General features: G+C 46.4%; 1 protein-coding gene across 5 annotated transcripts in view; it reads right to left on the bottom strand.

Moving 5' to 3' along the window:
- EXOC2 (exocyst complex component 2) overlaps nucleotides 1-16,340 on the bottom strand; it is a 273,747-nt gene that overhangs the window by 141,792 nt on the left and 115,615 nt on the right. For all 5 annotated transcript variants that reach the window (XM_033934892.1, XM_033934888.1, XM_033934890.1 and 2 more), the window contains exons 10-11: nucleotides 13,792-13,894; nucleotides 7,394-7,512 (exon numbers count right to left, since the gene is read on the bottom strand). In XM_033934892.1, coding sequence (XP_033790783.1) covers nucleotides 7,394-7,512; nucleotides 13,792-13,894 — 222 coding nt within the window. The remainder of the gene's footprint in view (nucleotides 1-7,393; nucleotides 7,513-13,791; nucleotides 13,895-16,340) is intronic.

The raw sequence follows: 16,340 nt of genomic DNA, 5'->3' as shown, positions 1-16,340 counted from the left end.
GAAGGCATCGGCCTCGAGACGGTCCCGGGAGTACATCCGAGAACAATAGAGGGGCAGTTTGCGAGTCTCCGGGGAGGCAAACAGATCCACCTGAGGAGTTCACCAGCGGTCGAAGACCTCGCGCAGAACCCGGGAGTTCAGCGACCACTCGTGCGGCTGGAGAAGACGACTGAGTTTGTCTGCCAGACAGTTTCTCTCTCCCTGAATGTAAACCGCACGTAGGAAGATGTTCTGGGAGACCGCCCATTCCCAAAGGCGCAGGGTTTCTCGGCACAGGGACCAAGAGCCCGTTCCCCCCTGCTTGTTCACATAATACATCGCCACCTGGTTGTCCGTCCGCACGAGGACAACTTGATCGTGTAGCAAGTGGCAGAACGCTCGAGCCGCCAGAAAAATGGCACGAAGCTCCAACACATTGATGTGACAAAGACGGTCCTCTGCCGACCATAGACCCTGAGTCCGCAGACCGTCGAGATGAGCCCCCCACGCATACTCCGAGGAGTCCGTGGTCAGGACCTTGCGATGCGGAGGAACGAGAAAGAGCAAACCCCCGGAAAGATTGGAAGAGTTGGTCCACCAACGGAGCGAGCGTCTCAAAGAAGGAGTCACCGTTATCGGACAAGAGACTGGGTCGCGATCCTGACGCCACTGCGAGGCCAAGGTCCACTGAGGAAGCCTCAGATGCAAGCGGGCGAACGGAGTAACGTGGACCGCCGATGCCATGTGGCCCAGAAGAATCATCATGTACTGAGCCGATACTACGGGCATCAGCGAAACCTGGCGACTCAATCGAAGCAGGGCCTCCAACCGAGGGGGGGGGAGGAACGAACGGAGGCGAACCGTGTCCAGCACGGCTCCGATAAACTGAAGGGATTGAGTCGGGCACAATTGAGACTTGGGAAAGTTCACTTCGAACCCCAGACGTTGAAGGAAGATGATAGTCTGTTGGGTTGCTGAGATAACCCCCTCCCTGGTCGACGCCTTGATGAGCCAATCGTCCAGGTAGGGAAAGACCTGCAGCCCCCGAGATCTCAGGGCTGCAGCGACTACCACCATACACTTCGTGAAGACTCGAGGGGACGAAGCCAGTCCGAAGGGGAGGACCCGATATTGAAGGTGCAACTCCCCCACCTGAAACTGTAGGAACTTGCGGAAGGCAGGATGCACCGGAACATGATTATATGCTTCCTTCAAGTCCAGGGAGCACATCCAGTCCCCTTCCTCCAAAAGAGGGTATAAAACCGGAAGCGACAACATACGGAACTTCTCCCGGACCAGGAACTTGTTGAGCTTCCGGAGGTCCAAAATGGGGTGTAAGTCCCCGGTCTTCTTTGGGGCCAAAAAGTAACGGGAGTAAAACCCCCGCCCCCGCTGTTCGGGGGGTACCCGCTCCACCGCCCAAAGGCTCAACAAGGCCCTGGCTTCCGCGAGGAGTAGAGGAAGCTGGGCTCGATTGCACGAAGAAGCCCCCGGCGGATGTTCCGGCGGCGTGGCTAAGAAATTTAGCGAGTAGCCCTCGGAGATGATCCGAAGCACCCAAGCATCTGAGGTGATCCCGGTCCAGGCCACATGAAAGGCCCGCAGCCGACCCCCGATGGGAAGGGGGTCCGGCGAGAGTGCGGAGGGGGCCCGCCCCCATCCGCACATCACGTCAAAAAGACGGCGCCGGCTTGGACGCCCCCTGCGCCTGAGGTTTTGGTTGGCCCGCTCTACCCTGTTGCGGGGGGCGCCGGGGCGGAGGCCTCGAGAATGGCGGCGTAGACTTTTGCGGGTATCGCCCCGGGGGAGGTCTGAATGGCTTCTGCGGCGGGGCCCGAGGTTTAGGACGGACCAAGGAGGCGATGGAGCGCTCATGTTCCGACAGTCGTTTGGTCGCCGCCTCCAGGGACTCGTCGAATAATTCCGATCCAACACACGGTAGATTGGCCAGACGCTCCTGCAAGTTCGGGTCCATATCAACCGTATGGAGCCATGCTAGCCGGCGCATCGCCACAGCAAAGGCGGAGACCCTCGAGGCCAGTTCAAATGCGTCGTAAACTGCGTGAAACAAGTACAGACGCAATTGGGACAAGGTGGCCATGAAAGAAGCAAAACCCTCCTTATGGGAATCTGGCATGACCCCATAATAGCGGGGTAAGTCTTTCACCATGTGTCGAAGATAGGAGGAAAATGTAAAGGCATAATTGAGGACTCTAGTAGCCATCAATGAATTGGAATAGAGGCGGCGACCAAACTTGTCCAGGGTCCACCCTTCCCGTCCCAGAGGGACGGCCGCCGAGACCTTTGAGGGCTGTGATTTCCTCAGCGCCGACTCGACGAGCAGCGACTGGTAAGACAGTTGTGCTTTCTCAAAGCCCTTACATGGGATGGTCCGGTACTTGGACTCCATCTTAGACGGCACCCCTGTGACTGTAAGAGGGGAGTCCAAATTTCTCAGGAAGGTCTGGTGTAGGACCTTATTGAGAGGCAGACGAGGAGTTTCTCTCGGGGGAGAGGGCAAGTCCTGCTCCTCCAAAAACTCCTTCATATACTGAGAACCTGCGAGTAAGTCCAGGTCCAAAGCCCGTCCCATATCCTGCACGAATTTTGAAAAGGAAGAGGGCTTGGAAGGCGGAGAAGGAGTTCGTGAAACCCGTGCCGCCAAGAAAGAGGGGGAGGCCTCGCGGGAATAACGAGGCTCCCTACCAGACCCCGATCCCCAGGAGGCCACATCCAGCGACCTGGAGGGGGTCGGCGATCGCCTATGCCCCGAGGAGCCCTTGGGGGAAGTCCCCGGGGTACGAGGCACCGAGGCACGCCCCCTCCGTCTCGGCGAGGAGTCTCTCGAACCCCTTCCCTCGGAGGACCGAAAAAGCCTCGGATTGTCAAGGCGGAGCTCCGAGACACGCAATGTCTCACCCCCGGTCGGCGAGGAGCGACCGCGTCTCCGAGGAGAACCCCGAGAACGCTTGGGCTTCCTCGGCCGGCGCCTCGCCTGAGGCCGACCCGAGGGCGAGGAGCCCCGGGAGACCTCGACGAAGATGAAGAGATCCTCCTAACCCGACGCACCTTGTCCCGAGGCCGCACGCTCTTCTCAGGTTGGTCGACCGAGGCCGAGGTCGAGGGCAAGGTCGGGGTCGAGGCCGGGAGCACCCCGGAGGCCGAAGCCGAGGGCACCGAGACCGAGGCCGCCGACGCCGGGGCAGCCGAGGCCGACGCCGGGTCAGCCGAGGCCGAAGCCTGCTGCAGGTGCGAGAGGGCCCCGGACAGCTCCGAGGCAATCAGCACTCGGAGCAGGTCCTGGAAGACCGGAACCCCCATCATGGCGGGTAGGTCCGGGGCCGTTGGGTGCTCCCTGGAGGGCGACCTCGGTCTCGAGTATTCCCTCGGGGCGCCCGACTTTGGCACTCGGGGCGGGGCCGAGGATGACCCACCCGTCGTCGAGGAGCCCGAGGATGGCTTCTTCGCACACCCTGGAGTCGAGGATGGAAGCGAGGACTTACCCTGGGCAGGCTTCGTCGAGGTAGCAGGCTTGGACGAAGTCGAAGCGCGCGGCGAGGTCGAGGGACCCGAGGCCGAGGTCAAGGCCAGGGCCGAAGCCGAGGCCGACGTCGAGGCCTTCCCCGCCGCGGGGTCCACAGCGAAGAGCTCCGCCATTTGGGCACGGCGGCGGCGGAGCGCTCTAGACTGAAAAGTCGAGCACCTATCACAAGTGTCCGTAGGGTGCTCAGGGCCAAGACAAATCAAGCACCACCGGTGTGGATCGGTAATCGAGAGCAACCGATCACACCGGGAGCACTTTTTGAAGCCCGTCAAGGGACGGGACATGAAACCAAAAAAAAAGGCCGGGAACGAACGAGGTCCCACGGCCGCGGCTACCGGGAGCCCCCGGAGCCGAACGAAACAAAATGATGTTTTTTTTTTAACGAAAAAACAACCGACAACTAATAAAAACAACAAAACAAGCACAGCGACTGAGCGAATACACTCCGCCGCGGTGTCAGAAGGCAAATTGCTAAGAGCACGATTTCCACAGGGCTTCTGGCTCCGCGGAAAAAACTGAACTGAGGACCACGAGGTGGGGATGCGCCCTCTAGTGGGCAACAAGGCATGCACATGCGTGGTGCAGTGTAGCAAACTTGAAACTTCAATCAAGTTTGCTTGAAAAGCTGTCCGCGCTGGGGCTCCGTAGATGACGTCACCCACATGTGAGAATATCATGCCTGCTTGTCCTGGGATAATAGCATATTTGTTTTGTAATCGTAATTGTTGAATTTTTGAAAGTAGGGAGATCAGCAAGGTTTCGATGCTGAAATTTGAACGAAATCCATGTTGAAATGGTTTAAGTATTGAAAATTTATCAAGATAGTTAGTAAGTTGACTAGCGACAATTGATTCTATCATTTTTGTCAACAAAGGTTATGTTGGCAATTGGTCGATAATGAGAGGAAATAGTAGGATCTGAAGAGGGGTGAGAGTTATTTGCCCCATGGAATTAGAAAAGTATCCGTTTTCCAGTGAGTAGTTCAAAAGAGTGGTCAACCAAATTATTGCTTGTGAGGGTATACTAGCACAGTGTTTTTCAACCTTTTTTGGGCAAAGGCACACTTGTTTCATGAAAAAAATCACGAGGCACACCACCATTAGAAAATGTTAAAAAATTTAACTCTCTGCCTATATTGACTATATATAAAGTAATTCTCTTGAATAGGAATCAAATAAACACAAAGAAAGTATTTTATAATTACTTTATTACGAAATAAAAATTATAAAATACTTTATTCAGTGCGAAACCTGGGCCTGTTTGGCTGAACACAAAGCTGATATTCTGGCTGGAATCAAAGAAAGACACACACGTAGCTCTTCGTCAACAGCTCTCAGTCTCTCTCTGTATTTGGATTTTATAGCATACAAAAATAGACAAATATACCCTCCATCCTTTTTATTAAACCACAATAGCAGTTTTTAGCGCAGGGAGCTGCGCTGAATGCCCAGCGCTGCTCTTGACGCTCATAGGCTCCCTGCGCTAAAAAACACTATTGCGGTTTAGTAAAAGGTGACCATATTGTAAAATATAGACAGCAGATATAAATTCAGAACTGTGCATAGTAAGTGAAGGGAAGTTTTCATCTCTGGGAATTTACCCAGTTAACTATTAAGTTATTTGGGCAAATTCCTTTGAAAACTGTGGTAATACTGCCTCCACTTTGCTAAATTTAAAATAAAATCATTTTTCCTACCTTGTCTGGTGATTTCTGGTTGCACTTTCTTCTTCTGACTGTGCATCCAATCTTTCTTCCCTTCTATCAGCCTGTATGCTTTCTCTCCTCCACACCTCATTCCCTCCCCCAACTTTTTCTTCCTCTCTCCCTGACCTTTCTTTCTTTTTTTCTGTTTCTCTTCTTTCCTTCTGTTTCCCTGCCTGCCCCCTTTCTTTCTTTCTCCCTGCCGTTCCCCAAGCCACTGCCACTGCCGCTGCCATCGGGGAACAGGACCCACCAATGGATAACAGGCCCCAAAGCCGACGCCGACGCATGCTCTCCCTGACGTCAATTCTACAATCGGAAAGGAAGTTCCGCCCAGCCAGGCAGCGATTGGCTGGCCCGAACTTCCTCTCCGACTGTAGAATTGACGTCGGGGAGAAGAAGACTTATCGGCTCGATAGATTAGATCGCCAAGACAAAGTGAGTCCTGGGTGATCGACTCACTTTGCCTTGGCGAGCTACTGGCGCCCCTGCCTCGGGCCCCCTGTCAGCTCCGGGCCCGGCGGCCCTGCGGCACACCAGGCAACATCTCGCGGCACACTAGTGTGCCGCAGAACAGCGGTTGAAAAACACTGTACTAGCAAATAGATATGACGGAAAAGGGTCCAGAGGGCATTTATACTTTCTCATCTTTTCACACAATTTAGAAATTTGAAGTTCGGACACTGGATTGAAAGAGCACCAGAAACGATCTGCTGGGATCTCCATTGTGGGATCCTTAGAGTATATAGAAAAACATCCAATATTTACTGCAGGAAAGGATTGCCTGATAAGAGAAATTTTATCTTGGAAGAAGCAAGCTAGAACATCAGCCCTGAGATGGAGATTGATCAGATTTAGAATTTGAACTGATCAGAGAGCGCCAAAGTTTGAATAGGATGTTATTCTGATTATGCTATATGCTAAACAAAGGGTTCAGTGTTAGGCTATGCTAAGTTTAGTAATCGCCTAAGAGAGAAAGTTAAAGCTAACAAGCTTCAAGAAGTATTTCTGTTACGTGCAGGGGAAGCTGCAATGTGCGGGGGAGGGGAAAATCAGTAACCCTTTCTTCTCCTGTCTGCTAGTCTATGAAAGCAGTGCTATTCTTTGACAGAAATGCTAAGGAAGTATAACTTGAACCTCACCAAAGGGGATTTTGGGAGGGATTATTATCTAATCAGGAGGATAGTCTCTTCACACTGAACCCAGAACTACAGCTAGGATTCAGTGTACAGCTGATAAACACAATTAACGAGGTGAGAGAGCTCGAGTTATTTATAAAACTGCTGCTAGTTGATATTAAGGGATTATAGTAAAACTCCCTGTTATGTTAAGAAGAGGCTAGGTCTCTTCAGCAAAGTGAGAAGGAGCCAAGAAGCCACAGAGTTTTGGGAATTACATCTGAATTAAATTTTGATTTTTGGACTGGTTAAGTTTGAACATGAAGCAGAAAAGTTTGGGGACCGAGTTTAAGCAGTGCAAGTGCACAAGAATGAACTCTCTTGTTTACCTTTATGCCGTATTGGGGGTGAAATAAATATGTGACAGAGTAAACTGGTTTTGGATCCGTTTATTTTGTCACCAGTCCTAACTGGGTCACTCCAGGGATCACTCGGCCCAGAGCTATAGAGGTCAAGGTGGGTCAGTGGCCTTAGCCTTTCCACGCCACAACGTATAAATACAGTACCCCTACAAAAGCAAGTTTGTGTGTAGTATAGCTGCATATTCCTCCTGTTTCAATATATGGTGCCCAGGTTTGCAAGCACAAATTAATTGAATAATGAGCTCTCAATCATCAATAATTGGGTGCTAAACACCAATTAGTAAGTTAATTGGAACCCATTAGAATCTGTGCACACATCTGGCTGGCTGGTTATAAGGTAGGGCACCTAACTCCCATAGCGCATATCTGAAAAGGGGGCCTAGGCAAAGGGATGAGAAGGGCATTTCAAAAAGTTGAACACAAACTTAAAAAATACAGAGTCGGTACACCCAACTCGAGCACCAGCATTTACACTAGGTTTCAGCACATGTCAAAAGTTTGGGCACAAGAATCTACACTAAACACGATTCTACAAAGGGTGTATGCTCTTTATAGAATTGCGTTTAGTGTCGATCTTTTCTGGTACCCATTTTTGAGGACAATTTATAGAATTTCCTCCACTTCTTACTTTTTTGATCTTTAACATAGCCATCTTTACAGTTGTGCATGAGTTGAAGAATCCACTTGTGCTGGGCTCCGATACACTGCCATGCAGGATCACCAAGAGCATGAAGATCAGAAAGATACCTGAAAAGTAGAACCAAGCAACAAAGATTATCTAATGTAAAAAAAAAAAAAAAAGAAAGGTGTAGCCAGAAGTTCTTGATTTCTGCTTTCTGATCAACAAGTAACAAAAAATTCACAATTTGGAATGGATCAAATAAATTAATTCAGGGCTCAAATCTCACCAGATCTCACCACAAAGATAACGTCCCTCCTTTTGCATGAAGACTGTTTCTTTTGGCACAATGATGAGGCTCTCCATAGGCTTGAGCCCCACACTACAAGAAGTTAGGAAAGGCTCGCAATTTCAAGGCTTGCGGCACTTGAAACCGCAAGACTTTCCAAACTACCTGTACCATGGGACTCAAGCCTAAGAAAAGTCTGATCACCGTACAAGGCAAGAGAAGCTATTTCTGGAGAGAGCTGGAGAGAGTGGTATGAGAAGAACCTGACAGGGACCCAGCTTAGAGTGCTAGGTGGAAACAGAGTCAATTCCCTCTTTGCTTCTTCTATCTAATGCCGACACACAGCTAACAGCATGCTTTGGGAAGGGAGACTATTGACTTCTGCAATGATTAGTCTGCCCACAGACACAAAATGGGGGGGGGGGAATAAAAGACAATTTAAACTAAATTAATTTATGGAGCATGTATGGTTGGGCAGACTGGATGGACCACTCGGGTCTTTATCTGCCATCATTTATATGTTAGTATGTTTTTAGTTTCTAAAAAAGCTACTGATAATATGGGACAATGTTGGAAGGTGGGGAAAGAAAAGCAAGGTAGGTCTTAAATGCAGGCTCCGAAATTTTTTTTATTTTTTAATTATTTATCAATTTTTTCATAGATCCAACAAGCATTAACAACATGCCTGAATACAGATTCACTAAAAGAATAGGTATCTTATGCAAAGTGGGGAAACCCTCCACCACCTGAAAACTTAACAATTATTTAGTCCACAATAAATTGTAGAGCCAAGATAAGTAAAAATTAGAAGAAAATTAAAAATAAATAATATTCAATGGGGACGGTAAATGAAGAAACAGCCAGCAGCCAGTTTGCATTATTCTTTTGGAGGAGCAATAGATCCAATTATGACCCCCCCCCCCCTTCTCTGGCCACAATAAATTTCAACAATTGTTCAGGCTTAAAAAAAAAAAAAAAAGAAAGAAAATTTTTACCACTATAAGCAACACAACATTTTGCTGGAAATTTCAAAACAAATGTGGCACCTAGAGAAAGGACTCTAGGTCTATAAGCCCCAAAATCCATTCTTCTCTGTTGTGACACTTGTGAGATATCTGGAAAAATACGTATTGTTGAGCCTAAAAATTGAGCATTTATATGTCTGAAATAAGTTTTTAGAATTAAGTCTCCAACAAACTCAAGAGCAAAAGTTACCACAAGTGTTGTCCATTCAATAATCACTTCCAAATAACTCAGCAGGTTACAAAAGCCAGCATAGACCCAATTGTTTTATCAGATCATGCTGGAATTTGGATTGAATTTAAATTTGCTGAACAAGATTGTAGTAGACCTGTTTGGGGATTCAATAATACATTGCTTGCAGATTTAAACTTTCTTGAGGTATTTCAATTAAAAATGAATGAATATGTTCAATTCAATACTTCAGAGGAAATCTCTTTAGACACACCATGTGATACCTTCAAAGCTACGAGAGGGCAAGCCATTTCGTATTCGGCACACATTAGGAAACAACTTAAAATGGAATTTTCTAATTTGGAACAAAATATTAAGGACTTGGAGTCACAATTGGCATTGAAATGGGAACAGCATAATTTACAGGCCCTCTTAAAATAAATATAATGAGATTTCCTCAAAGTTGGCTAGGAAAGATTTGTTTTCTCAACAGGCTCTGTATTATGGGAACTCGAATAAAGCGGGAAGATTATTGGCTAATTACCTCAAAGCAAAAAAAAAGTAAAGATTGTGGCTATTAAAGATAAGAAAGGTGAATCTCATTCTCAAATTGATATTTTAAAACAAATTTTGAATTTTTATAAAGCTTTATATTCTTCTGAGCTTTATTCAAATAAAGAAATTGAGGGTTTAGAATTTTAAACGTTAATTAAGGGACCAAAAATTCCTAAGCATATAAAAGGAACTTTTGAGGCACCTATTTCACTGAAAGAACTTCAAGCAGCATTGAAGTCCCTTAGAGTTGGATCCACTCCAGGTGATGATGGGTTTACTGTAGAGTTTTATAAATCATTCCAAATTACCCTATTACCTCACCTATTAAATTTATATCAGTCACAACTAACTAAAGGTTGCATTGCAGGTACTATGGCAGAATCTTTAACTATAGTTTTACCAAAGCCAAATAAAGATCTCATGTTGGTTTCAAATTACAGGCCCATTTTTTTGATTAATATAGATGGAAAACTACTGGCTAAGTTAATGGCTTTATGCTTGGCTAAGGCTTTCCCTTATATCATCAGTATGCACCAAACGGGGTTCGTTGCTCAAAGATATTCTTAAAATAACATCAGACTGGCTTTTCATATGTTAAATTTGACAAAAGCCATGGAAGATCTGGCCTTCTCTGTGTCCTTGGATGCAGAGAAGGCCTTTGATCGTGTGGAATGGACCTTCATGTATCAAGCAATGGATTGGTTTGGTATTGGTTCTGGATTTATACAAATGATTCAAACCTTGTATAGTTCCCCCTTCTGCCAGATTATATATAAATAATACTTTTTCAGAATGTTTTCGTCTGGAGAGGGGAGTTAAGACAAGGGTGTCCATTATCTCCTTTCCTATTGTTCTGGAACCTCACCACAGTAGAAGTGGACTTGGACCAGATTGACAAACTTAAGAGTGACAAATCCCCTGGGCCGGATGGAATTCAACCGAGAGTCTTAAAAGAATTGAAGGTTGAAATCAGAGAGTTATTGCAAGAACTTGCCAATCTGACAATTAGAACTGGACAGATACTGGACGACTGGAAGACAGCGAATGTCACGCCAATTTTCAAAAAAGGATCGAGAGGAGAACCGGGCAACTACAGACCTGTGAGCCTTACGTCTGTCCCTGGAAAGATGGTTGAAGCACTGATTAAAGATAGCATAGTCTGGCACTTGGATACACATGACCTGATGAAAGCCGGTCAACATGGCTTCAGGAAAGGGAAATCATGTTTAACGAATTTACTTCAATTTTTTGAGACTGTGAATGAACAAATTGATAGTGGAGAACCGGTGGACATAATATACTTAGACTTCCAGAAAGTGTTCAACAAAGTTCCACACGAAAGACTTCTCAGGAAACTACAAAGCCATGGAATAGAGAAGGATGTACAAAGATGGATAGGCAAATGGCTGGAAAACAGAGAGTGAGCATATATGGGAAGTTCTCCGACTGGGGGAAAGTGACTAGTGGTGTACCCCAGGGCTCGGTACTTGGGCCGATCTTATTTAATATTTATATCAATGACCTAGAAGAAGGAACATCCAGTGAGATCATCAAGTTTGCAGACGACACAAAGCTATGCCGGGCAATCAGATCGCAGAAGGATAGCGAGGAACTCCAGAGCGACTTGTGTCAATTAGAGAAATGGGCGGAGAAATGGCAGATGAAGTTTAATGTGGAGAAATGCAAAGTAATGCATTTTGGCAGTAAGAATAAGGAACACGAATATAGAATGTCAGGTGCAATTCTGGGTAAGAGCGAACAAGAAAAGGACCTGGGTGTACTGATAGATAGTGCAGCTTCGCTTTAAACCCATGGGTTAAAAACACAGGCTCGCAGAGAGGCAGGGCGGCAGAGAGCAAGGCGCTTTTTTCCACAAGAAAATGTTTTTTTATTTTGATGGTTTCAGGACTGCAGGGCTAGGATTTCAGGGCGACAGAGAGCAGGACAGTTGGCAAGGACGTGAGCGACTGTCCTCAGCAGTCGCTTCTTTTTGGATCGGCCAGACCAAACGGGGTTCCTTCTTCTGTTTAGTGAATCGCTGTCCTCCTACTTTGCTTGCCATTTCCCCTCATTTGCATATGTGGATCGGATCGGGCAGAAGGTTAGTGAATCGGGTCGGAGTCAGAGAAGGCTCGCAAACTGGTTGGGACATAATCGGTGAGCTTAGTGAATTTGGGCCTAAGTAACTTGCCCAAAGTCTAAGAAGCTGCTGTGGGAAATGGATCCAGTTCCCCAGGTTCTCAGCCCACTGCACTGTTACTCCTCTACTCTATACTTAGTGAACTTCATATACCCCCTCATTCTATAACGTTGTGCATCCAAACTTCTGACTAGAGCACACATTTGCACACACAATTTATAGAATAGTGCTAGTTGCGCACCTAACTTATTATATGTCATACGGTTTTAAGTACCAATTAAAGCTCTTAAATGGTGTTAAGTGGTGCTAATTGGCACTAATTTTTAGATACACATGGAATTTCACTTAGGGCTAGATTCACTAACCCTCCAATCCGTGTCCAATTGGAGTCAGGCTGACCGATTCATAAGAAAATAAGAATTGCCGCTACTGGGTCAGGCCATCATGTCCAGCAGTCCGCTCACGCAGCGGCCCTTAGTTCAAAGATCAGTGCCCTGAGTCTATCCTTACCTGAGTACGTTCCGGTTCAGCAGGAACTTGTCTAACATTGTCTAGAATCCCTGGAAGGTGTTTTCCCCTATAACAGCCTCCGGAAGAGCGTTCCAGTTTTCTACCACTCTCTGGGTGAAGAAGAACTTCCTTACGTTTGTACGGAATCTATCCCCTTTCAACTTTAGAGAGTGCCCTCTCGTTCTGTCTACCTTGGAGAGGGTGAACAATCTGTCTTTAACTACTAAGTCTATTCCTTTCATTATCTTGAATGTTTCGATCATGCCCCCTCTCAGTCTCCTTTTTACAAGAAGAGGTCCAGTTTCTCTAATCTCTTGCTGTACGGTAATTCTTCCAGTCCCTTAACCATTTTTGTTGCTCTTCTCTGGACCCTTTCGAGTAGTACTATGTCCTTTTTCATGTACGGCGACCAGTGTTGTACGCAGTATTCCAGGTGGGGGCGCACCATGGCCCGGTACAGCGGCATGATAACCTTCTCCAATCTGTTTGTGATCCCCTTCTTAATCATTCCTAGCATTCTCTTCGCCCTTTTCGTCGCCGCCACACATTGCGCAAACGGCTTCATTGACTTGTCGACCAGTACTCCCAAGTCTCTTTCCTGGGTGGTCTCTCCAAGTACTGCATAGGACTTTTTCAATAGGGGGGGGGGGTGTTGGCCTGGGCTGAGGGGCTGGGCCAGGGGGTTGGGCAATTTTTGGCTCTCCTGCTCTCTGCTGCTCTTCTCCGCAGTGCAGCCTCGCTTTAAAACCATGGACTCGCACTGCGGGGAAGGGCAGCAGAGAGCAGGAGAGTCGGGAGAGCTAGATAGTCAGGGCAGGCAGAGAGTAGGAGAGCAGGAAGAGTTTGGGTAGGCAGAGAGCAGGGGAGCCAGAGAGAAGAGTCGGGGCAAAGCATTTTTTTACACCAGTCGCTTGTTCTTGATCGGCCAGCCAGTCAGTGTGTAGGGAAAAAAGTGTAGTGAATCACATCCTACTTGCTTTGCATGCCGATTCCCCTCATTTGCATGCATGGATCGAGATGGGATCGCTACACAGGTAGTGAATCGGGTCAGAAGGTCACAAACCGATCAGTACACGATCGGTTTGCTTAGTGAATCTAGCCCTTAGGCGCTACTCTGTAAATGAAATGCTACAGCATGCAACTACAAAGGGGATGTGCACAAGGGCAGATTAGGGGTGTGTAACTGCCAACTTTAGGCATGAATATTTACACCAGCCTTTGACATAGAGCATAGGTGTGCACATGTATTCTATTATATAACTGCAATACTGCATACTTAGCGTCGGTATCTTTGCACACTTTCTTGAATCTACCCCACAGTGCTATTGTTGATTATTTGTGGTGTATTTTTAAAAATCTATTTCTAATACATTTTTCATTTTCCTAATAATTTCCCTGGATCGGTAGCATGAAATGTTGCTACTCCTTGGGTTTTGGCTAGGTACTAGGTACCTGGATTGGCCGCCGTGAGAACGGGCTACTGGGCTTGATGGACCATTGGTCTGACCCAGTAAAGCTATTCTTATGCTCTTACATAAACTATATTTGAAAATAGAAGAATACCACAAAAGCTGCCACAATGTTATCACACCAAAGGTCCATCAAGCCATTATCATGTTTCTAACAGTAGACAAACATTGCCCATTCAAAAATAATGTCAAATAGGTACATAGCTTTACTTCATAATACAGAGTAATTTCTCACCCTGGCATAAATTACCTTATATAACGTTTCTGGTCATGTAATGTAGATGGTGTCTCAAGCAATTTATCAAGCAGAAGTTTTCTTAAAGCTTCAATACGGGTCTCGACTTCAGCATACACTGTGGGGGGAGGGGAGGGAGGAAGCAAATATTTAAATATTCAGGTGGGGAGTAATTTAAAATGCACAAAACAATCAGTTATGTTATACCTATTTTATAAAGGCAACCTAGACACTAACCCCAGCATAACAAATTCTCTTGTACAAATTCAGACCTACTCTGATATGCATGTAGGGGGTGATTTTACAAATATTTACTGCATGTACATTGAAAATGGTTCTTATAATATGTGCAACCAAACACGTGTCCAAGTATAGGTGTCAAGGTTACAAGCAAGCATAATACATCAATGCAAGTATACAGTACAATTGTACACTTCCACCTTAAGAGTGGATTCTTTTCTGCATAAGGATGTGTGTGCTACAGGTCACTATATGAATCTATTTTAAAGGCGCGTAAGTGTTTATGTTGCCTGTAAAAAGCAAGCATAATATAGGTGATTTATAAACATGTCACACATGTGCCCTTTTATAAAATTATTCCGTGTGTGTACACAAGTATTTTATAAAATAAGCATGAGCATTACAACATTTAATTATTCATTAAGAAAACCATCTCAGTCTAACATATTTCTAAATTTACATGAAATTAGGAAATTCAGGTATAGCTATACAGTCAAACCTCGGTTTGCAAGTAACGCGGTTTGCGAGTGTTTTGCAAGATGAGCAAAACACTCAGCAAACTTTTGTCTCGCAAACTGAGCGCTGCCCCGATAAATGAGCACTTATAGCTGCAGGCAGCGCCGCTTCAAGGAGATGCCTCTTCCGTCCGCCAGCCAGCCTTCCGCACTAAGCTGGAGAACCTCTGAGCTCATGTTGCCAAGCGCCATCCCACATATATGTTATGTATAATCACACAAAACAGGGGGGAGGGGAGATTACCTCGGTTTATATTTGGATCAGTTTATATTCGAGTATATATGGTACAGGTAAAAAATTATGTGCACGGAACCCTGCTCACCTACTTGCAAACCATATGTGCCTAGGCTTCCCCAGAGGTGTCTTTGGGTGGAGATGTATTGTATAAAATACACATATACACAGATTACGGTAAGCAGAGGCACAAATTTGCACATTCTTCCTACCAGATGTAATTTATGTATTAGCATTTATGTGCTAATGGGGCTAAATACGGGAGCCATTATAAAGGCACATACCGGGGGTGGGGGGGGGGGGCGAGCTGAGAAGTTCTCAGCCCAACCATGAAGATAATGACATGGATATGGTTCAATCAATGATATGAAATAAACAAAAAATCTCGTTTCTGCAAATTGGCACTTAACAAAATAAGATAACACTCTTCAGCTACAGTTGCAAAATAACGCTCAGAATTTAGGAAATTGGTTGATTGGGCTGAGAACATTTCAGCGCCCCCTTGTAGAAGCCTATGTTGCCTTTATAAAACACCAAAATCCAAATATATATATTATAAGAACATAAGAATTGCCGCTGCTGGGTCAGACCAGTGGTCCATCATGCCCAACAGTTCGCTCACGCGGCGGCCTTCTGGTCAAAGACCAGCGCCCTAACTGACACTAGCCCTACCAGCGTATGTCCTTGTTCAGCAGGAACTTGTCTAACTTAGTCTTGAATCCCTGGATGGTGTGTTCCCCTATGACAGACTCCGGAAGAGTGTTCCAGTTTTCTACCACTCTCTGGGTGAAGAAGAACTTCCTTATGTTCGTACAGAATCTATCCCCTTTTAGAGAGTGCCCTCTCATTTTCCCTACCTTGGAGAGGGTGAACAACCTGTCCTTATCTACTAAGTCTATCCCCTTCAGTACCTTGAATGTTTCAATCATGTCCCCTCTCAATCTCCTCTGTTCAAGGGAGAAGAGGCCCAGTTTCTCTAATCTTTCGCTGTACGGCAGCTCCTCCAACCCCTTAATCATCTTAGTCGCTCTTCTCTGGACTCTTTTGAGTAGTGCCATGTCCTTCTTCATGTACGGCAACCAGTGCTGGGCGCAGTACTCCAGGTGAGGGTGCAGCGGTATGATGAACTTCTCCGATCTGTTTGTGATCCCCTTGTTTATTATTCCTAGCATTCTGTTTGCCCTTTTCGCCGCCGCCGCACATTACACGGACGGCTTCATCGATTTGTCAATCAGAACTCCCAAGACACCTTTACTGGAAGGTCTCTCCAAGTACCGCTCCAGACATCCTGTATTGGTGCATGAGATTATTGTTACCAACATGCATCACTTTACACTTGTCCACATTGAACCTCATCTGCCATATCGCAGCTCATTCCTCGAGCCTGATTATGTCACGTTGTAGATCTTCGCAATCCCCCTGCATCTTCACTACTCTGAATAACTTTGCATCGTCTGCAAATTTTATCTCCACGCTCGTCGTACCTATGTCCAGATCGTTTATGAAGATGTTGAAGAGCATGGGTCCAAGCACCGAGCCCTGCGGCACCCCGCTGGTGACGCTCTTCCAGTTCG

Source organism: Geotrypetes seraphini, chromosome 2 (assembly GCF_902459505.1).
Source record: "Geotrypetes seraphini chromosome 2, aGeoSer1.1, whole genome shotgun sequence".
Taxonomy (NCBI): domain Eukaryota; kingdom Metazoa; phylum Chordata; class Amphibia; order Gymnophiona; family Dermophiidae; genus Geotrypetes; species Geotrypetes seraphini.
Note: the sequence above shows the minus strand (reverse complement) of the source record. Positions and strands in the feature narration are given on the sequence as shown.